Below are 23,904 nucleotides of genomic sequence, written 5' to 3'. Positions count from 1 at the left end.
TTTATAGTGTTAGCTTAAAATATTATTTTACTTCTGTATCTGTGTTTAATTCTAAAAACATTATATACTAGTAGGAACTTAATATGTTTATGAAATTAGTGAATAAATTATTTTTTTCAGTAAAATAAGGTATTTACTAAAGCACATCATAGTATAAAAGACAAAAGGCATAAAATAAAACAAGAGGGAATAATGACACTAAATCTCAAGGTCATTAGCAACCAAGGCAACACACATGTATACATTTTTATTTGTGAAAATAAAAAGACGTTGAATAATGTTGTAAACAGCTTTATGCTTGCTGAGATGAACTTTTAAACCAGGTACAGTTATGGAGGAAGGGATATTTATTGAAGCTTATTGATCCAGGGGAAGTTCTATAATGGTAGAAGAAGTTGGCCTCCTCTTAAAGGACCAGGCAGACAGAGAAAGTCCACAAGTCAAAAGCAATATATAACACACTTTAGTAACTCTAGGTGGAACTAGGCACTTTGTATATTTTTAGATTGGAATTTTAAATTCACCACCACACCTTAAAATTCACCCAGTGACACATCCTCCAGCCAGGTAGCTGTAGATCCAAACTACGAACTAATAGAACAATTAATATATTAATGGGGCCATCAAACTACCACATTCTGCCCTTGGCCTGCAATAGAACCATTATGCATTGTAAATTTTACTTACTCCAGTTTTAAAGGTTTTAACAATCTTGAACAACTTAAGATAGTTCCAAAGTTTTAAGTCTTTTTTGAGATTTAAGTTCTTTTTCTTAGCTCTGAGTCCTGTAAAATCAAACAAATTAAATATTTTTAACATATAAACGTACAGAGTAAACATTTTTAACTGGTATAAGGTATAGCAAGGAGAAACTAGAACAGTGTAAAGTCAACAACTATCAAACAAACATCAGACTTTTATAGTTAAGTTTAATACTAACCAGTGACTGATAGTCTCTGGATTTTTTAATTCTGCCCCTCCAGGTAGGCAAAATAGCCAGGGAAAACATTCATCCTAGGCCAGCAGTGTACTCCATGGTAGCCCTTGTACAGTCCTGGTATATCCAAAACATCTTTGGGTCTTTATGTAAACCATGGTCTATTTTTTAATGGCTTTGTCAGCCTATCAGGGTCATCATTAAGCCTTGTCTCATGCCACATCTCCTCAGCAGCTGCTTGAACCATGTATGTACTTTTTGACCTACTCTGTATATATATTTTTTTGTTTTTAAAATCCATATCAGGTATGTAGGACACAGCCATATTTTTAGTGTAGGGACAAAATAAATCATGACCTTGAAGAGCAGGTTCCTTTACCAGTCAACTCTTTCCAAAAGAGTTTGTATTTCTATTATGGTATTTTCTTAGGCATTCTCTCCATTGTTTTAATGTAAATTAGTTGGGTCATTTCTTTTTTTAAGATTGTTAATGTGTTGACAATAGCAGCTTCAGTAACCTAAAACCAGTCTCAGTGCCTATAATTTTAACTTGTTTGAGGTTTTCCAACTTAATATCTTAAATCTGTCAGTCCAATATCATTAGCTAAGTACTTTAGTCTATTACAAATTTAACCTTGATTAAATTCTCTGGGCCTGGGCAGCAGAATGCAGCCAGCCCTTATGCCAGTAGCTCAGTTCTAACAAAGTTCTTTGTAGTCTCTTTTTCCCCTTAGAAGTTTTATAAGCCAAGCTTCCAAGTTTAATTTTATTAGCACTTAGCATTTCCAAACTCTCACAAGAATACTTTGTAAGACTTGGGTTACCACTCCAGAGGCATCTTTAGTTGTAAGCACCAAGTCCATGTCTATTCCTCTAAGACCAAAGTTTCAAAAGACCAAAATCCACATGGTCAGATTCATTTCATCCCACTTTTGGTGCCAATTTCAGTAGGAGACAGCTTTAGGTTTGCTGAGATGAACTTCTAAACCAAGCATAGTTATGGAGGAAGATATATTTATTGAAGCTTACAGATCCAGGGGAGGTTTCATAATCACAGGAAAAGTTGGTCCTCTCTAAAAGGACCAGGGAGAGAGAGAGAGATACCGAGAGAGAGAGAGAGAGAGAGAGAGAGAGAGAGAGAGAGAGAGAGAGAGAGAGAGAGAGGGAGATACCGAGGGGGGGGGGAAGGGAGGGAGAGAGGGAGAGGGAGAGGGAGAGGGAGAGAAACCGAGACCACAAGCCAAAAGCCACACAGCATACTTCAGGAAGTCCAGGTGGAACTAGGTACTTTGCATTTCTTTAGACTGGAATTTCAAACCCACCACCACACCTTAAAATCTGCCCAGTGATACCTCCTCCAGCCAGGTAGCTGTAGATCCAAACTACAAACTAATAAAACACTGAGTATATTGGGGACCATCTATTTATACTACCACAAATAACCTCACATAATTGCAATGGTTTTTCATTCTTCTGCATTAGGAAATGATGTATGTCTGGAACGGTTTTTCAATAGTGGGCAAAAGAAAAGACCTGTCTGAAAACCTTCTGGTAACTGTTGAAAAGGCTGAGGCAGCTTTGCAAAATGAAAGTAAGTATGAAAAGAAACCTGCAGCCACCTGTCTGTGCTACATTCATTCGCATCTCCTCCCTTTTCCTGGTACTTGTGTGTGTATGTCACTTTGTGTGCATCACGAGGTCTGACAAGCTTGAGCTTGAGTGTCTGGTTGGGTGCAAGCAAGATGAAACGAGGATATACCTTCTGCAGTGTGGATGAACCTAGGACCATTGGCCCAAGCGAAAGAAGCCTGTCACATGTAGTGACGTGTAGTGGGTGACTAAGACAGAAAAGACATGAGTAGTTGCTTAGGGAAGCAGGAACTGCTTGGGTGAGCATGGGATAGTTACAGGGCATGGCACATTATTGAGTGTGTATGAAATATTCCAAAATGAGTGTGGTGATACATGTACTATTCTCCAAATATACTACCCATTTTATGGGGTGCTTTATGTTGTATGTGAATTATATGTGAAAGCAGTGACAAGAAAGATCCAGGGGCCTGGGATGTAGCTAAGTAGCAAAGTACTCACCTAGTGGGTGTGAAGTCTAGTGTTCTAACCACAGAAGTAAAACAAAAAACTTTTTAGTAATAAGCCTGGTAAAAGGTATACACATTAAGAATGGTGGAGGAGCCAGGCGTAGTGGCGCACGCCTTTAATCCCAGCACCTAGGAGGCAGAGGTAGGAGGATTGCCATGAGTTCAAGGCCACCCTGAGACTACAGAGTTAATTCCAGGTTAGCCTGGACCAGAGTGAGACCCTACCTCAAAAAACCAAAAAAAAAAAAAAAAGAATGGTGGAGGAAACAATAACAATTGGTACCTTTGTCCTAGGAAAGGATGGTCACATGAGGAGTCCTGGCTCCATAGCTTGCTCCCCTGGGTGGGATATATGCTCCAGGGGTGTGGGCTATTACTTTTTTGAATACATAGTCATAATTCTTAGATGTAAGTGTGGAGTAGTCATTTATATTTTTGCCAGTATAGCATAATTGTTAAGTTTTTTAAAAGTATTTTATTTTGATTTCAGTTGAGAGACAAAGAAAGAAGCAGATAGATGGGCGGGGGAGGAGGGAGAATGGGCACATCAAGGCTTCCAGCCATTCCAAACAAATTCCAGACACATGTGCTGCCTTGTGTATCTGGCTTACCTGGGTACTGAGGAATCTAAGCTGGGTCCTTAGACCCTCACAGGCAAGCACCTTAACTGCTAAGCCATATCTCCAGCCCTTGTTAAAATTTTTATGCACTCTTCTCTAGTCTCATTTATTAGAGTTACAGAGTATCTAAATATATACCAGTATAGTTTTTTTTTTTTCATTTAACATCACATAAGTGGTTGAATTGTTGGTAAATAGCTTTTATAAATAACAAAAGCTTCACAGCTTTTTGCATGGAGGCAAGTGACATACCATAATTCGTACCACTCTTTCAGTCTTATGGGGCATTTACACTGCTTTCCTCATTTGGATTTCCATCAGTAGAAGAGATAACAAGTTAGAGCTGAATCTGTGGGCTTCTCTACTCAAAGGGTCAAGATTTCAGTGGGATAGCTACAGAATCAGAACATAAAGGCAGCGCTGTTTCAGGCCACAGACCCTCCCCTTCCTGCCATGAGACTGCTTCAAACACAGACCAGAGGTAATAGGGAGAGTGGAAGGGGAATGTCCTACCCCACTGTTGAAAATCTGCGCAGGCAAGCTCATCTTTGATGAAGGGTCAGTACTGTCACCGTCCACAGTAAAGACAGCACTTGACTGAAAGCACCAGGTACTTTTTCCTGGCTTAAGTAGAATATCCTCACAGTGGAGGTGTTCGTCTTGACAAAGTGTCATCTGACACTTTGCTTTGACTTTTGCACACCAGGGAAACAAGCAAATGAGAAGCTAAGAACTGGGTTTAAGAATTGAAAACGTGTTCTGCTTAGCACAGAACCAGCATGGCAATACAGAGGCCAGGCTTGCCACGGCGTTGTTTCAGGCTCTTTGTGTTCCAGAATGTTTTCTGCATAGCTGCTGTTGTGGAGACTTGCCATAAGAGTCCCTAGTTTTTGCCCTTTTTTTGGTTTGTTTGTTTTTTTGAGGTAGGGTCTCTGTATAGCCCAGGCTGACCTGGAATTCACTATGTAGTCTCAAGGTGGTCTCAAACTCACAGTGATCCTCCTACCTCAGCCTCCTGAATGCTGGGATTAAAGGCATGCACTACATGCCTTTTGTTTCAGCTTTTGTTCTTATTATGATATATTTTGTTTTTATATTTTAAATATTTAATTGTGATAGAAACAAAATTTGTCATCTTAGCTACTGTGCAGTTTGGTGGTGTTAGGTATAGTCACGTCACTGTGAGCATCTTGGAGACCTTCTCCACATCCACTGAAGAGTAGCTCCTCATGCCTCCCTTTCTCTTAGCCGTGGGCAGCCTGTTACTGACTCTGGCTAGTCTAGGAACCTCATGTCAAATGGTATCATGCTTGGGAATTAGAGACAGGAATTTAAGACCAGCCTCAGCTATTATGGCAAGTTTAAGGTCAGTCTGGGGTACTTAAGACCCTGTCTCAACACAAAAATAAAATATGAAATAAATATAACATAACATAAGTAATAAAATAAAATAGAAACAAAAACAAAGTAAAGGATAGCATATTTGTCTTTTTGTGACTGGCCTGTTTCACTTAATGTAATGTCCTCAAAGCTTGTAGGTGCTGTAATGTGCTAGAATTTCCATCCTTTCTAAGGCTGCAGAGTACTCTAGTGTGTGTGTGTATACTATTAAATTTTGCTTACCCATATGTCCATCCGTTTGTTGGTAGACATTTGGGTTGTTTTACCTTTGGCTGTTGTAATAATGCTGCCATGAAGGTGGATGTACAATTATGTCTTCACAACCCAGCTTCACTTTTCTTATTATTTTGATTAAATATTACCCACACTTGTAGCTGTTGGATCAGCTAGCATTTCTGCCTTTAGGTTTATTTTTTCCTCTGGTTTTTCATGGTAGGGTCTTGCTCTCTAGCCTAGGCTGATCTGGAATTTACTCTGTAGTCTCAGGGTGGACTGGAATTCGTGGTGCTTCTCCTACCTCTACCTTCCGTGTGCTGGGATTCAAGGTGTGGCGCGTGCACCACCACACCAGGCTTGCTTTTAGTTTTCGGGAAGCTGCTTATCTTGGTCTCTCTTCTGTTGCTGTAATAGAGTACTTCATAGTTCTGGAGCCTGGAAAGTACAGTCTTAAGATGTAGCATCTGATGAGAGGCTTCACTGCTCCTTATCACAGCAGAGCGACAGAGGCAGAGATGGAGACGCAGAGCACATATGCAAACCTTCCTAAAGTTCCCAGCACCCAATGCCATCACAGCAGCAAGTTAATTTCAGAGGATATTCAAGCAGTAGCACCATAATGCTGCTCTTTCCTTGTGGTTCTGTCATTAGATCTTCACACCAACCACAAACCGGGACTCCTGGTTCTCCACACTCTTACCAGCACTTGCTATTTGTTCTCCTTTTCTTAGATTGGCGATCCCAACAGATGTAAGTGATCTGTACTGTTTTATTAGGGAATAATTCCAGAAAGAAAGATATTTTATTTAAAAAAATATTTTATTTATTTATTTGCAAAGAGAGAGAGAATGAATATGGGTATGTCAGGACCTCTAGCCACTGCAAATGAACTCCAGATGCAGGTGCCACTTTGTGCATTTGCTTTGTTTGGGGAATTAGGGAATCAAACTCGGGTTGTTAGGCATTGCAGGCAAGCACCTTAGCTGCTGAGCCATCTCATATGCCTTTGCATTGTTATGAAATGGAAATACATAAAAGTTTGCCTTTTTATGTCTATAAAATCCCTTCAAGGCTTTAAAAATAAACACATTTTATTTATTTGAAAGAGAGGCAGATAGAGTTGCAAACAAACTCTTGATGCCTGTGCCACTTGTACATCTGGCCTTATGTGGGTACTAGGGAATTGGGCCTGGGTCCTTTGGCTTTGTGGTAAGTGCCTTAATTGCTAAGCCATCTTTTCAGTCCTCCTGTGAGGCTTTTGAACAAATTTACAAGTATTCCTTTTTTTCTTTTTTTTTTTGAAGCAGAGTCTCACTCTAGGCCAAGCTGATCTGTAGCTCACTCTGTAGTGCAGGCTGGTCTTGACCTGATTGCATTTCTCCTACCTCAACCACCTTACAAGTGCTGTGATTATAGGTATGAGCCACCAGCCTTGCTAGTGTTCATTTTTATTCAGTGCATTTGGCTATTTTATTAATTTGCTGATTTGAACACCGTTAGTATTTTCATAGTGGGCATAGACATGATAAGTAGAGAAAATTTCTTATCCTTAAGGGAAGTATCTATGATTAAAGCCCACATATACACTGTGGTGGTTTGAATCAGATGTTCCTCATAAATTCATGTGTTTTGAATGCTTGGTAGCCAGCTGGTGGCAATGTCTGGTGTAGCTTTGCTGGAGAAGGTGTTTGGCTGGGGTGGTCTGAGGGGTGTTATAACCAGCTCTCCCTTGCTAGAGTTTGGCTCACTCTCTTGCTGCTGTTTGCTACCTGCTGTGGCAGAGGGGATGTCCAGCCTCTGTTCATGCCATGCTTTCCCTGCCATCACAGAGCTTCCCCTTGAGACTGTGAGCCAAAATAAGAACTTCCCTCCCATCCGCTGCTTTTGGTTGGGCGTTTTGTCCCAGTGACACCAAGGTAACTGCAACACCCACAAATTAAATGGATGAATGAATGTGCTTATTTAAAAACTGGAAGACCTCTCTTTCATAAGGGAAAAGCTGTACGTTATTGTTTCTCCAGAAAAGTATGCCGCTTCATTCTGTTCTTCTGCAGGAGTGAGGTTTGGGATTCACTAGAGTTAATTCCGTTATGTGAGGGGAGCACTAGCATGCCCACAAGAGAATGGAACCTTAGTAAGCCAAGGGCCCAACTCCCCAAATGACCACTGGTTTTTCTCTCTCTGAACACTCTCTGTCACCATATTATTTTGCTTTGGAGAAAAATAAATAAAGGTGTACATATATGCCTAACAACTATTTTTTTAGTGTGTTTGCACACATGTTTGTTTGTTTGGCTGTTTTTTTTTTTTTTTCTTTTAAAGACATCTGAGGTGAGAAGTTAAGAGAGAGACTTAATCAGAGTCAGGGGCAGCTGAGACACACAGGTAACACACCACAGTTGCCTGCGTTCCCATCCTTGCATGTTTCCCTTAGGGTGAAAGACCTGCTTTCTTTCTGCAAGGATCACCTTTGCCAGATACTGCATAGGAGAATTATGATGACTTCTAGGAACATTGCCTCTGCAACCCCACCTCATGAATTGGTGGGCTCTTTTAACTGTTCTTCAGAGTGAGAGGGAATAAAATCCATGACAGAAAACAATGAAGTTGTAAACCTGAGGTTACATTGACCTGCTCCCTATCCCCACCCATTACTAGAAAGTGAGTATGCTTTAGTTTCTAGCTTAGGCAAGTGTGGCTAAAGAAATGGAGGGGGGAGATACAGGTGATCTACTCTGGCAGTGGTCACTTAGGACTAGTCACCCACACAAGAGGCCCCAACTCTGCAGATGCAGAAGTTTTTGGTGACTGACATGCCTTGAGTCAACCTCTGGTCTGTCAATTCCACCAGTATTTCCAGGAAAGTCTAACCAAATCCATCATGTAGCCAGAAGTTGGCACAGCAGATCCACCTGTCTATATATTGCAGTTAACTTGCTTGGTGGAATTACATTGCAAATATAATCAGCTCCATGAAAGGGGAACTTTTGGCTGCCTTGATGGCTTGTTGCTTTCTCAGTTGATTTTCAAGTTTTCTTGATGCATTACAAGTTTCTAAAAAGTTCAGCATGGATATTTTTGCAGTCAGATCTTTCAAGTTTCTGCTCTCCTCAGCCTACCACATCTTATTTAGGAAGCTCAGCCACTCTTCTGCAGTACACATGTGCTCTGGGCGTCATCATGTGGGGGGGGTTTTCTACTGTCAGAGTAAAAACTGTCAAAATGTTCAGCTGTGAATTCACTCATGAGATTGAGAACCATGATAGGAAAGTGATCATCTGTGAGACAGTACTTTGTGGTCAGAGAAAATAATGGTTTTGCTTTTAAGGTTTTGGAGAATGTGGAATTTTGAAGCCATTTTCCATTATTGCTAACTCAAGCATTCCATTGATGTCATATGTGGCTTTGCTGATATTTTCCCCTCTTATGTCTGTTCCTCATTAAAAGACCATCATTCATCAAGCAAGAGGCTGTTGGTAAAACACAAACTGTCAAAAAACTGCTACATAAAACTCAGTAGAATGCCCAAAAATTACACTAAACACTAGTGTTTTTAAGGCTTTGAGTGTAGGCCTTGAAACTACTTCTTGAAGAATATGTATTTCAACAAATGTCTCTGATTGGAAACATGGATTCACTTGAAGCGGGGAGGGACGGGAGATGCGGTTTGACATAAGTAATAGGAAAGGTTGGTGGTGTTGACATCTGCTGTTTTCTTTTTTTGTGTGGGGGGGGGGAGTTTGAGATAGAGTCTTGGTCTAGCCCAGGCTGACCTAGAATTCACTATGTAGTCTCAGGCTGGCCTTGAACTCACAGTAATCCTCCTACCTGAGCCTCCCCAGTACTGGCATTAAAGGTGTGCACCACCATGACTGGCTTCTTTTTTCTTTAATTTTTATTTATTTGAGAGAGAGAGTTTCAGACAGAGAGTGAGTATGGGCACACCAGGGCCTCCAGCCACTGCTCAGTCCAAACGCATGTGCTACTTTGTGCATTTTCTGGCTTTACGTGGGTACTACAGAATTGAACTGGGTCATCAGGCTTTTCAAGCAAGTGTCTTTAACCAGTGAACCATCTCTCTACCCCCCCTTTTTTTTAATGAATTACATATCAGCACTTGAAAATTACAGGTAAATTTCAGATGGTTTCAGCATCAAAAAGTAAAATGACCCTCTTCTAGTTGACATTGTAAACCTCCCATGAGCAAGAATTTACCAATAGCCAGCATATGTCACTGGTGATGATATCTGAGGTTTGCTCTGAAAACAGAAACTCAATGCAGGGACTTTCAATGTCTCATTAGTTCCTTTGTTGTCCCCTCTCACTCCTGCCTTTGTCACAGCCTGAAATGTGTAAATTAGCAGTCTGTCTTGGAATGACTTCATCACTGTATGTAACTTGTAAAAAGAAAAGGCTTCAAAAGTGGTAAATGTGATGTGGTTACCTTTGTCAGCTGTCACATGTAGTTGCATGGTTCATTCTTTTTAATACATACTGACATGCCTGCAGAAGAAAAAGTGTTGTTTTCAGAAGGGGCCAAGTGGTGAAAGAAAATCCTTGACGATACTCTCAAGCATGGAGAAGTCTGGGGGGAATTTCAGGTGCTGTTCCTGTATTTCAGAACTGTTTTACTCATTTTATGACATAATTCTCCCCCTCTCAAGAACATAACCTGGGAGAATTGATAGGTTGTAAACATAATGATCTGGAGTGGGGCTCTGCTTCCTGAATTTTAATGGGTAGGAGGCCATCTGCTTCTCCATATGGAAGTGTTATCCTCTCCTGCAGGACGCCAGCAGTTAGAAGCCAAAACAACAGGAGGAGACAGCTTTGTTTCTCCTGGCTTTACCTCAGATCGAATTAATAAAGCTCTTCCTTTATTGAGAGTTCAGATTTTTTGTTGTACCTCAGGTCAGAAAACTCAGTATGACCACCTGAAACATCTTTTTCAGTGAGCCCCCTTAATAAAATGGAGTATAAATATAGTTAATTCAACATTCTTTGATTGAAAATATTTTCATTGTGTCTTATTTAATGAGACATAATAAATGCTGAATTAATTGTCCTTATTTTGAAATGGTCTCTCTGAAATATAAGAGCATTTAGTGTTCTCTTAATTGGGATCGTAAAAGTATTGTCCAGCTGGGAGGTTTAGCGCAGTGGCAGAGTGCTTGCTTACTATGGCAGAGGCCCTGAGTTCAATCCCAGTAGCACAATAGAGAGTTTTTATTTTTTCCTTTTATTTATTTCTTGTTTGTTTCAAGACTTCAGTGACTACTCTGTGGATGATGAGTGCCTAGTAAAGTTACTTAAAGGGTGCTGCCTCAAGAACTTACAGCGGCCCTTGCAAGCTGAGCTGTGTTTCAATCATGTTTTGGAAAGGTAAGAACAATTAATCCAGCCTGACTACAAGTTGTGCCTTCAGAATTGCTGTGATACAGTCATGCCAGTGTGCTCCTATCCCAGATTTCCAGGGGAGAGTGCAGGAATGCTCTCATTGTACCTCCCGGACAAAACTGATCTCTCTGGAATATGGCTTTTTTAACTTGGTGCTAAAAGATCATCCAAAACATCTCAACCTATGGCCAGGCTAACTGGCCATGGTATACTGAGCTTTGCAGACTCTTTTGGTCTATGTCTTCTTTTTTAAAAAAATATTTTATTTATTGAGAGAGGCAGCTAGAAAGAGAGAGAGAGAGGGGGGGGGGGGGGGGGAGGGAGAGAGGAATGGGTTCACCAGGGCCTCTAGCTACTGCAAATGAGCTCCAGATGCATGTTCTACCTTGTACACCTGACTTATGTGGGTGCTGGAGGATCAAACCTGGGTCCTTAGGCTCTGCAGGCAAATGCCTTAACCACTAAGCTATCTCTCCAGCCCAATGTGCCCTCTTTTTATCTGCACATAGTTGCAACACCCACTGTGTGCCAGAGACAGAACTGTATCCTAGAGGTTGAGCATTAACAGAGTTGTCGTCATTGATAATTTAGTACAGAAGAAAGACATGTGACACTCTTTATTTCCCTACCTTCCTTTCTTTCTCTTTTTCTCCCTCTTTTCCTTCCTTCCTTCCTTCCTTCCTTCCTTCCTTCCTTCCTTCCTTCCTTCCTCCCTTCCTCCCTTCCTCCCTTCCTCCCTTCCTCCCTTCCTCCCTTCCTCCCTTCCTTCCCTTCCTTCCCTTCCTTCCCTTCCTTCCCTTCCTTCCCTTCCTTCCCTTCCTTCCCTTCCTTCCCTTCCTTCCCTTCCTTCCCTTCCTTCCCTTCCTTCCCTTCCCTTCCCTTCCCTTCCCTTCCCTTCCCTTCCCTTCCCTTCCCTTCCCTTCCCTTCCCTTCCCTTCCCTTCCCTTCCCTTCCCTTCCCTTCCCTTCCCTTCCCTTCCCTTCCCTTCCCTTCCCTTCCCTTCCCTTCCCTTCCCTTCCCTTCCCTTCCCTTCCCTTCCCTTCCCTTCCCTTCCCTTCCCTTCCCTTCCCTTCCCTTCCCTTCCCTTCCCTTCCCTTCCCTTCCCTCCCCTCCCCCTCCCCTCCCCTCCCCTCCCCTCCCCTCCCCTCCCCTCCCCCTCCCCTCCCCTCCCCTCCCCTCCCCTCCCCTCCCCTCCCCTCCCCTCCCCTCCCCTCCCCTCCCCTCCCCTCCCCTCCCCTCCCCTCCCCTCCCCTCCCCTCCCCTCCCCTCCCCTCCCCTCCCCTCCCCTCCCCTCCCCTCCCCTCCCCTCCCCTCCCCTCCCCTCCCCTCCCCTCCCCTCCCCTCCCCCTCCCCTCCCCTCCCCTCCCCTCCCCTCCCCTCCCCTCCCCTCCCCTCCCCTCCCCTCCCCTTCCCTTCCCTCTCCTTCCCTCTCCTTCCTTCCTTCCTTCCTTCCTTCCTTCCTTCCTTCCTTAGCATTTCTCCTGCTTATATATATTTTTTTTCTGATAACAATGACACCAGTGGCCCCTTTACTAATCAGAGTTGAATCAGTGTATTTCAGATGCAGATACCTATAGGACCAATCAAAAGTAACCATGCTCAGTGATGGCAGGAATAGAGACATTGTGTGTGCTCTCTGAAGAGTACAGCTGCCCCTCAGGTCTCATTAATCACTCCACACAATGTGGACCCAGTGACAGTAGTCCCTACCATTCTTCATGAAGAGACTAGGAGCTGGATTTTATATCAGTCCTCCTAATTTTTAAATATTTGCTCAGTGTTTGGAAAACTGTAAGCCAAAAAGATCACAGCCTTATATGGCCAGTTGACATCCAGTTTTCTGTATCACATACTATTTCATGCATGATTATCTGGTCCCCTTCCTCTTGACAGTACTTAGGAGAATATAGAAGACAATAGCTAGTTCTCAAACAAGTAATCTAGTATGTTTAGTGAACATACCAAAGGTTTAAACATACATGAACTTCCGTTTATAAAGAGCAAAGGGTGGTGACAGTGATGACCTTTTGTGCTGTGTTGACTGAATCTCAGTAGATAGTTTTCGCATGCATTTATCAACTTCAGTGGGATTTTATCTTTAGATTTTTATGAGGAAGGATTTCCTCAAAGTACTTTTGCTTGTAGCAGGTACCTGAAACACTTTTCTATCATGTAGTCACTTTCATGCTAATTTCATTGCATACAAGTTCTTGGACCATTTAAGCAATTCAGATTGCAAGTTCATGTGAGGACAGGACTATTGATTATTAATTTCCTGAGAAATGCTTTCCTCTACTTCCTGCCAAACACACAAGCCAAGGAAGCTGCTGTCTTTATCTTGTTCCTAAGTCAGTGAGTGGGCTCTTCTAGTCTTTGTTTCTCTTAAGGAGTTGCACTTCCATAATCCATGGGGCAGGCCAGGTAGCCTCAGCCTCAGTCAGTAGCTTTCTGTGGGCCCAAGGCCTCATTTCCTTAGATATTAAGCCAAAGCCTTGGAGACTGATAGAAGCAAGCCCCAACCTCAGCATCATCTTGTAGACCTAGAGTCCTGCTTTCATGGGCATAGCTCTGTCTTGTCTTTCCATTTCTTTCCTTTCCCTTTATCTATTTATTTTTTAGAGGTAGGTCTTGCTGTAGCCCAAGCTGACCTGGAAGTTGCTATGTTGTCTCAGGCTAGCCTCAAATTTACAGCAGTCCTCCTACCTCAGCCTTCTGAGTGCTGGGATTAAAGGCATATGCCACCACACCTGGCTTCTTCCTCCTTCCCTCCCTCCCTCCCTCTTTCTTTCTTTTTTATTTTTCTTCCCTCCCTCCCTCCCTTCTTTCCTTCCCTCCCTCCTTCCCTCCCTTCCTTCCTTCCTTCCTTCCTTCCCTCTTTCCCTCCTTCCCTCCCTCTTTTCTTTTCTTTCTTTCTTATTTTCTCTTTCTTATTTTTGGTTCCAGAAAGTTTTTGTTGTGGTCTGGTGAGCTAAGTCATACATTTGAAAAGTTGTTACATTTTTTTTCTGAATTTCTAGGTATTTCATAGTCAGGAGTTTTCATGATGGTGCTGAAAATACAACTGTTGACCCCTCTTTATTGGCAGTTTGAAGCATCCTTAGGAGTTAACATGCAAAGGAAATTGATGCTTACTTTAAAAAATATACATGTTTCTTATTTCCAAATAAACACATTTTGAAATACATTCATGCTCAGAAGGATAATCTCGTCATTTCTAAGGCTCACTTGAGATGTCTGTATGTGTTCATTTGCCCAAGAGACAGTGACTCTTCCATACTGGCTTTACATTAAAGACTAATGAAACCGATTAGCACATTAAAAGCATGCTGTTTATCTCCACAGTTTATTAATTTCTATAACTATATAATAGTAGCTTTTCTCTTGTAATAGGATGAATATTGTATCTTTTGGGGGAAATAAGGAATAATATGCATTTTAATATGATATTTTTTGTGTTCTTTTAAGTCTTTATTTATTTTCATTTATTCTTTCAGTGAAAAGCTCCTGAAGTATGACCACTACTTAGTGCCATTCACTCTGTTTGAGTTGGCATTTTTGTATAAAAGCCAAGGGGACATTGACAAGGCTATAAAGGTCCTGGAAACTGCGAGGTGAGTGCTGAAGGCAGCTTTTCCTTGATTAAATGAAGTGAGGAACACCATAGCACCACAACAAGAGCAGTGACATTATTCACTTTAAAATTAATAAGCTAATGCAAACTCAGCATGATTATTTTTGTTAACAGGCTTCATTCATGCCCTGGGCTTTTGGTGTAGCTGTATGACTTCCAGTCTCTTCATGCATTGTCCTGTGGAGGCATGTTGCTATAACTATGCATAACTTTCATGTTAGGAGTCAGGGAACTTTTTCTGTAAATGGCTAAACAGTATGCATTTTGACCTTTGGAATAAATATTGGCTTTGGAGTACAAGGCCTCCATGGCAGCTACTCAGTTATATCAGAAGTAGCTGTGTAAAAAATGGTCAGAAGTTGCGGACCAACAGAAACTATCATCATTGAAGAGTCACTGATCACATGAGGCTTTCTGATCTTCCTCTGAATCTACTACTTTCTACCATGGTAGTTTCAAAGTTTCTTTTATCATCTTTTGCTAGATAATGAGTCTTAGACCTTCAGCAAGGCAAAATCCTTGCCATCTTACTGTCTGAAATACTGATGGGGTGGGGACAAAAGTAATAAAATGTCCTGATCAGCAAGGCACAGTGGCTCACACTTGTAGTCTCACATGGTTGGAGGATTACCATGAATTCAAGCCAAGCCAGCCTGGGCTACATAGGGAGACCTTGTCTCAAAAAAACCAAACCTAAGACAGGGCTGGAGAGATGGATCAGTGATTAAGTGTGCTTCCTGCTCAAGCATGAGGACCTGAGGGGACCTGAGTCTTCCTGACTTGAAATCTCTAGATCCCATGTTAGACTGTTTTCTATCTCCGTATACACGTCACTGCACACACATACTGCACTCAAACACGTCATACATACACATACACATACACGTACATACTCACACACAAAAGATAAAAATAGAAGCCAACAGTGTTTGCAGTGTTTATAGTTTGTAGCATCCTAGTAGCTGCATTTGAAGATACATAGATGTCACAGTTGAAATATCAGTCATTGTCAACATGTTGGAGCATATTCAGTGCTGCACAGAGCATAGTAGATAGAGCGGCTTTATATGAAAGAAAGGACTGGTCATTCACTACTAAAAATGACGTAAAAGCCGCCAGTAACCCCAGGAATCTCAGGGCTGTCTTTGTCTACAGTGCTCCTTATGTAGTAGGAGCTTTTGCAAAGTTGTCAGAATCTGTAGCCAGATTGGACTTAGGGAAATAGTCAATTATATTCTTAGGTCTTAATAGGATGTTTCATTCCAGTTTATAATAATTCATTGCAATAACTATCAAAGTTTCCAGACCTTACTCAGAAATTAGAATTTTGAAAAGTCAAAGAAATGCTACTCTGAAGAAAGAGAGATACAGGCTGCCTATCTGCCACAACTGTGTATGAAAGCAGAGTTGAAGCTATTCCTCCCTTTTCCCCATTTATTTAAAGTTTTAAAATTTTATTTATTTATTTGTAAGCACAGAGAAAGAAAGGAGAGAGAGAAAGAGAAAGGGAAATGGGCATGGCCTCTAGCCACTGCAAACTTAACTCTAGATGCATGCAGCCCTTTGTGCATCTGGTTTTATGTAGGCACTGGGGAGTCAAACCTGGATCATTAGGCTTTGCAGGCAAGTGCCTTATCTGCTGAGCCATCTCTCCAGCCCCATTTTGTTCATTCTTAACCATTCCAGGTCAACATGAATGAGCTAAATTCGATTTTAAAATAATGTTTGAATTTTGTGCTAGGGATTGACCCTGGGCCTCCTGTGTGTCAGGCAAGTTCTGCCACAGAGCTACACCCCTAGCCTTCTCCCATCCCTTCTAACATTGGCCTCATTACCATATAATTATTGGCAGAATCGCCTTTTACTGATGTCCACTGTTGGGTATATAAATGTTTGAAAGCAGATAATGACACGAGAGCGAGGCAGAGGAGGGACCACAGTGCGGCAGTGTTCTTTTATACAAAGAAACTGACTGAGTTTTACTGTTACTGTCTTCAGAAACAATTACAAAGATTACTCCTTGGAGTCCAGACTGCACTTCAGGATTCAGGCAGCTCTGCATCTCTGGAAGAAATCGTCATCAGATTGATCAGAACATGAAACACAGAGTTCCCCATCAGCACTGGCTTCTGCTGTGGACCAGACTTTGTATTAAAATGGAAATATGATCTTGTGAATAAGAGACAGAAAGCCAGTTTCATGATCAATATTTTCTATTGTCTGAATGGTTTACTGTTAGTCTACATTGTTTTCCCTTTATGGAATGGCATCTAGAACTATATAGGAAGTCTTTATATTTTACCTCTTCAAAAGGGATTTCATATTAGATTTTATTTGTGGGGTGAGAAGGTCTTTTAAAAGATAGGTACAACAAAGTCTAGTTAGATTATTTATTTTTTTAATGTGGAAATTAATATTAAGTATCAAATGGCTTTAAAAGTTGAGCCATTTTTATATTTTTAGATTGGTTGGTTCATTAAGTTAAGAGATATTTTGTTGCTTACTACTTAAATGTCAGAGGGAAATAAATATCTTATTAAAAATGGCATAGCAATGAATCTCAAAGATTCTGAACGAAAAGATGAACAGAGGACTTGTACTGGGTTAGGATAATGTGCTTCATCAACCTTTCCATCTTCATCGAAGAGACCTGCATCTATAACATACGATGAAGTTGTAAATTAATGGGGTTCTAACCCTTTGTGTTGGTTAAAGGTGGTGACATTCTTGAGAATTACCCTGTTTGTGAATGTACTTGTCTATTACAATAATAACTTTCAACAACATGGACACATTTCCTGTGTATCTAAAGTGAAGAAAGGCCATATTTAGAAATTATCTTTAACCTTAGTGATGAAACCTACAGTATATACATTAATTATTTTTCTTATAGGAAGGAGAATTCCTGTTGCTTTAAATGATACACAAAATCGCAATGATTTTTACACTTACAACATTGCTAAGATCTCATTTTCTAACCTCTGTAGCACTGTGATGGACTGTTCTTGATTCTCTAACTAGGAAACAGAATCAGTCGTGGAGCTGCAAGCTCAGCTCTGTGTGGTCCTGGCTCTGCTACTGGTGAGCAGATAGCCAGAGGCCTTTCTGGAGTCCCCACTCCCTGCACATCACTAAGTCTTCCTCGTTTGTGAAGTGCAGAAGGAACAGATGACTTTCAAGTTCTCTTAGTTTGCTAACTGTACATCTGTATATTAGGTATTTGTTTTCAAAACTATTCAATATTTAATCCAGACCATTCCCACTTAGTGTTTTATTGTTACTTTTCCATCATCCTCCCCCAATCAACTGCTCTTACATGTACTGTAACTAAGAACCAGATTCAATCCACTGAAGAATACAGTTGATGAATCCATGAATCTGGGTTTTGGCTCGTGTCTTTTGCAGTAAAGAATAACGTGTCCCTCTCTGTGGGTTTATGGTTCAGTCACATGGAGCAAGTGACTTACTGTTTCTGGGTCATCATTTTCTTCAGTGGGGATAGCATGGTAGTGCTTGGTGCTCTGAGGATTCAATTAGACCATGCATAGGGCGGCTTTCTCTCCATCAGGGAGGGGATTGTGTGGTTGTAGTAACTGTGGCTTTACACACTGATTACAGCATCTTCATAAAAGTATTTTCTAAGTCTGTAGTCTCTGCTATATGATGCAAAAAGTGCTTGTTGAGAAACCCTTCCATTTATTCATGTGTTTGCTACATATGCTAGCCCTGTCTGTGAAGTTGCTGTCCTCATTGTCCATGCTACATTGTGCTAGGCAGGTGTTTATAGCGGTGATAGATTTGAGGTACTGATGATTCTTGACCAACATTGAGGAAATGCTTCTAGGGTAATTATTGCACATTGAATTAGAATACCACCAACTCAGATAATGTGGGGTAGATATCATTGTCTTGTTAATGTAACATGTCATATACTGTATGTAAACTTATGTCATATACTGTAACTAGTAGTGACAACATGTTCAGGAATTATTTTATAAAATAGTTTGGAAAAAAGTTTATAAATTCCTTAGAAGAGCTTTGATAACATTATTTTTAGACTATGTGCTCATGTTATTAAAGTGCACACACACACACACATATATATATACATATATATGTATATATGTACACACACATATGACTATATGTGCTCATGTTATTAAAGCACGCACACACACACACACACACACACACACACATATACACATATTATTTTGTCAATTACTAGTTTAGTAGTAACCATAAATTTTTTTTATAGGCATTCATTGCTTTTATACAAACTACAATTGTTAAAGTTGTATGAAAGTGGCTGTCACCTTTGAAATGTTAATGGATTTCATGAGTAAATTAATCAGATTGCATTTTGGAAGGCAGCTGTGCTCACTACTATGCCACCAATGCACACGTAAGATAACATTCTGGAAAACTGAGTTTCAATCCCTTTATATTATTGATTGATTCTCAACTGGCCCAGCATCACTATTTAAAGATTGCTAAATACAAGTTATCTGTCTAGAGAACAATGTGGTAGATAATTTATCTAAAATTATTGTATGTCTTCTTGCTGTCTCTTGTGACTATTTGAGTCTGGATGATGCCTACATGCTATGCATAAATATGTCCCATTCTTAATCTCTTTCGACACTTCTTGACTAGATACATTGATAGATATAACTTATCAGAAGTTGCATCTGACAGGTTCATAGGCAAATACATACAAAACCGCTTATGCATAGTAGATAATGGTCCATGTGGTTGTTTCAGGGATGCAGGACATCCTCCAGGTTGTTCCCTCTCTCACAGCCCAGTTAGCTACATATTTGTCTGTATGTATTAGGTGCCCACTTCTACATCTTTGTTTCAGTGTTTTTGTCTTCCCTTGCTAGTGTTGCAGCTGCTGTTAACTTTCATTATTTTAGAATGTTGAACTTCAAGTATAAGGCAAAGAGTGCATCAGAATATACATATTATATTTGTTATATTATACTCATGTCCAGTAGTCTGTCTCATCTTCACATCATAAGTGACTATGAGAGTCCATTATAAAAACTCACCACTACAGAAAGACGATGAAAGAACCATCCCATATATTGAGATAGCCAAGCAGGTTCTCGGCCTGAACCACAGAGAGAGATGTAGACAGCACAGAGGAAGCCTAAGCCCGTTCCCTCTGGGTTGCAGTGCACACATGACGTGGTCCACACAGTCACGCTGTAACCAGACATCCATGAAGAAACGGAAACAGCAGCCTCACTGTATTTAACTAATAAACAGTGTCTGCAGGTTGGATATTATTTTATGTTTTGCCAAGCTAGAGCTGGAACCCCAGGGGTGAGGCGAGCACCCTATATAAGCCATCCAATAGGAAAAACAAGGTACAGTTATAACAAACTTTATTAGTTAAACTTGTTGAATGTTAATATACAATACACTTTGTAGTCTAGCCTAGCGGTTCTCAGAAACTCATAAGTGATATTCGCATGTACCATTGGAAGTTTTTGCTTTATTGCTATTTAATATTTTTTTTAGCATATTGGTTTTAATTACCAGTAGTTTTTTGGATGACAAACGCAAACAGAAGTTGGTTCCAGTATAATAGAACTGATAACCAGAGAAATTGAGCATCAAAGCACATTAAAAATATTACTTAAAAAGTAATTTATTTTGAAGGCATGGCCCTCTCATGCAAGCATTTTCTTTCATTCTTTCCTTCAAGTCACTTTCTTCCTGACTGAAGGGTTTTATTCGCAGTGGACAGTTATTCTCTGTAGAGTGAGTGAGTTCATGTGTGTGTGGTATTGGACACTGACCCCAGGACCTTACATTTGCAGACAGACACTATCACTGTGCTATATAAGCTGTTTACCTAGCTTGAGTAATTGTGTTTAAGAAAATAATTGACATGAAAAGAAAGGTCATGGTAAACATTTTAAATCATAGGCTGTTAGTTAGATTTAATGACTTAAGAAAACAGCACTATTGGGGTCTGTTTAACCAAGATTTTCAGAGGGAAAAACACATGTGTTTCATTGATCTGTGCTATCCTGAAAAGTACTTAATTATTACCAATATGGTGCATTCTCTTATTGTATCATGGAATTTAAAACTGTTGTTTTTTATTGTTTTTCTCTTTGCTGACTGTTGACATCTAGACACCTGAATGACTCATTTATATAGCAATGTATTTATTTCAGATGTTCATAGAGTGCTTAAATTTCCAAAGCAAGTTGCTAAATTATGTACAGAGGCAAATATATATATTTAATAAGTGAGATGTATTATTTAATTACAGCAACTTATTTCCAAAGCAGATTTTATTTATTTTGTAGATGTTTCAATTGGGAAATTTTTCTTTACATCAAAACACAAAAAAGGAAGTAAACCTGTCTTGTCTTCTGGTATGTAGGAGTATTTAAAGATTCTAAATAACATTTATTTTTCACTTGTTTTTGGATTAAATAAAAATAAATTTGGAGTCCATAGCTTTTGGTGAAGTTTCCTGTTGAACCATCCATGCTACCTGTATGGACTCTGTAACTCACTATTGGGGTAAGATTGTCAGCATTTGTCTCAGTTCTTTCCTCCTCACATTTGAACTCCGTCTCTGGCCTTTCCCATTCCTAGCAATCACAGTTTTGTTTTTTTTTAAACAGAAAAGCAGTTTTAGAAAATGAAGATGTGAGTCTTTGTAAACCAAATGTGTTAGCAACACCCATCTGCTAATCAAGTAGGCATTGGACTGGTAACAGAAAGGAAAATAGATTGTAGCTATAAAAGCATTTTATCAATACGAGTCAAGAAGAAAACTGTGAACTGTTATGTTAATGTACAAATATTTTCTCAGTGAGTTTTCTCTCAGGTTACTTTTGTGTTAATGCTATTCTCTCTTGCTTATAAGTTAATAATGAGATGAGGTCTAAAGTTTCAACATGAAGACAGCAGTTCCTATAGTCTATTTTTTAACATTTAGACATTTTTTAAAGCAGGTGTCATCTTAGAAATTGTATTTTAAATGCAAATAAATCATCCCAACTTGAAAGTCAAATGTTTCCTTTTCCCTGTTTTAGTATTACAGAAGACTGGCTGCATTATTGCACATACATTTAAATTGCAAGATTGCTTGCAGAATGCTGATTTTCATATTGCAACCAATTTACCTGCAGTGTACAAATTGTTATTTAAATAAATGATACCTGATGGAATTCCAATTTTAGTCTAGTTGCTCAACTTCTGAAAGTTGTGTATGACATCTGTTTTGGCTTTTAATGGTCTTATGTAGACTTGAATTCTTTTTTTTTCCCCCAAGTAGGGTCTCACTCTAGCCCAGGATGACCTGGAATTCACTCTGTAGTCTCAGGCTACCCTCGAACTCACATCAACCCTCCTAGCTCTGCCTCCTATGTATTGAGTTTAAAGGTGTGTGTGACAATATACTTTAATTCTTGTTTCTTGGTGAGACTGTTTTCTCCTCCCAACCTTGTAGGCAGGTTTGAAGACCCTTCCTGCCATGTTCTTGGCTGAGTCTTGGACATGAAGAGATAAATGGGATCAAGCTGTTGTAATGACATAAAGTTGCCTTCTCTCATTGTCTTTCCGTCTTCTAAATGGCCCAGGGAAGTCTGGCATGGTGGCACACACATTTAATCCCAGTACTTGGGAAGCAGAGGTAGGAAAATCCTATGAGTTCAAGGCCAGCCTAGGACTACAGAATATGAATTCCATGTCAGCCTGGGCTAGAGTGAGACCCTACTGCAAACAAACAAACAAGATTAAAGAAAGCATAGTAACCAGATTTTTGAAAGTAGGAATGGAAGAAACACTACCACATTCATTCTAAATATCAGAATTTCTCATCTCTTTGTATATACGCATACATACATACATATATACATACACACACACACACACACCCAATTCACAAAATAGATCAAAGATCTGACACCCAAAATTTGGAAGTGCTAAGGGAAAACATAGGTAAAGCACTTCAAGATACAGGCAAATGGAAAGGCTCTTTTTATTTTAAAATATTTATTTATTAGAGAGAGAGAGAGAGAAAGAGAGAGAAAGAGAGATAAAGAATGGGCATGCTAGGATCTCCAGCCACTGCAAATGGACTCTAGACACATGTGCCACCTTGTGTAGCTGGCTTATGTGGGTCCTGGGGAATCAAACTTAGGTCCTTAGGCTTCAAGGTAAGTACCTTAACTTCTAAGCCATCTCTCCAGTCTGGGAAGGACTCCTGATAGGATTCTCATGTCACAGAAAACCCCCAAAATTGACAAGTAGGATTAAAAGAAATTACAAAGTTTCTTCACAACAAAGGTAATTATTACCTGGGTGGTGAGACAGCTTACAGAATGGGAAATATCTATATCAACTATACATTAGATAGGAGATTGATATCCAGGATATATAAAGAACCATAAAAATTAAAGCAATCAAAACACCAAATCATTCAATCAATAACTGGGCTAAGGAACTGAATAGATCTCGAAAGAAGAAATATAAATAGTCAACAAATAATTGAAAAAAGTGTTCAACATCCTTAGCCAAATTAAAACTGCTTTGAGAACCCATCCCAGTCATATTGGCTATCATCAAGGAAACAAATGTGGGACTGAGAAGATGGCTCCATAGTCAAAGGTGTTAGCTTGCCATGTCTGATGGCTCAGGTTCAATTCCCCACTTATAGTCAGATGCACAAAATGGCACATGCCTCTAGAGTTTGTTTGTAGTAGCAAGAGACCTTGGTGTGCCCATATACACACATTCTCTATTAAATAAATTTTAATTTGTTTTTAACTTTTAATTTAAAAATTTAAAATTAAATAAAATAGGCCTGTAGAGATGGCTAAGTGGTTAAGGGACTTGTCTATAAAGCTTAATAACACAGGTGTGATTCCCCAGTACCCATGTAAGAAAGATGCACAAAGTGGCATGTGCATCAGGAGTTTGCAGTAGCTAGAGGACTTGGTATTACCATAGTCTCCCTCCTTCCCTCTAGCCCCATATCTCTGTGCTTGCAAATATAAAACATTTTTTAAAAAGAGAACAAAAGACAACAAATGCTGGTAGGGAATGTAAACTCATAATGGGAATGTGGGTTTATACACCCATTATGGAACTCAGTACAGAGGCTCTTCAAAAACTACAAATAGAATTAACATATGACTCAACTCTTCCACTGTTGGATATATGCCTGAAGGAGTAAGCAAGCACACCACACAGATATTTACACTGCAGTATTCACAATACACAAGAAATGGAACCAACCCAGGTACCCATCAACAGATGAATGGATAAAGAAAATATGGCACAGAGGGCTGGAAAGATAATCGCTCAGTGTTTAAAGATGCTTTCTTACAAAACCAGATAGCCTTAAGTTCAAAATTCCCACGCCCACCTATGTAAGCCAAGGTGCATAAAGTAGCACAAGTGTCTGGTGTTCATTAGCAGGAGAAGAGGTCCTAGTGTGTTCATAAAGTCATATGACCAAACATGTGCACATACACATTGTAAATAAATATTAAAAAGAAAGTATGGTATGTACCTGTGGTAATTTGAATAGATGCCTGCCAATAGATTCAGGAGTTTTACTAAAGC

At 40.0% G+C, this 23,904-nt stretch overlaps 1 protein-coding gene across 5 annotated transcripts in view; it reads left to right on the top strand.

The window, feature by feature from the left end:
• Ttc39b (tetratricopeptide repeat domain 39B) overlaps nt 1-17,678 on the top strand; it is a 170,709-nt gene extending 153,031 nt beyond the window's left edge. For all 5 annotated transcript variants that reach the window (XM_004658434.2, XM_045152182.1, XM_045152184.1 and 2 more), the window contains 4 exons: nt 2,420-2,528; nt 10,538-10,655; nt 14,165-14,281; nt 16,300-17,678. In XM_004658434.2, coding sequence (XP_004658491.2) covers nt 2,420-2,528; nt 10,538-10,655; nt 14,165-14,281; nt 16,300-16,390 — 435 coding nt within the window. In that variant the 3' untranslated portion in view covers nt 16,391-17,678. The remainder of the gene's footprint in view (nt 1-2,419; nt 2,529-10,537; nt 10,656-14,164; nt 14,282-16,299) is intronic.
• Nucleotides 17,679-23,904: the final 6,226 nt, after the last annotated feature.

Source organism: Jaculus jaculus, chromosome 1 (assembly GCF_020740685.1).
Source record: "Jaculus jaculus isolate mJacJac1 chromosome 1, mJacJac1.mat.Y.cur, whole genome shotgun sequence".
In the NCBI taxonomy this organism is placed as follows: domain Eukaryota; kingdom Metazoa; phylum Chordata; class Mammalia; order Rodentia; family Dipodidae; genus Jaculus; species Jaculus jaculus.
Note: the sequence above shows the minus strand (reverse complement) of the source record. Positions and strands in the feature narration are given on the sequence as shown.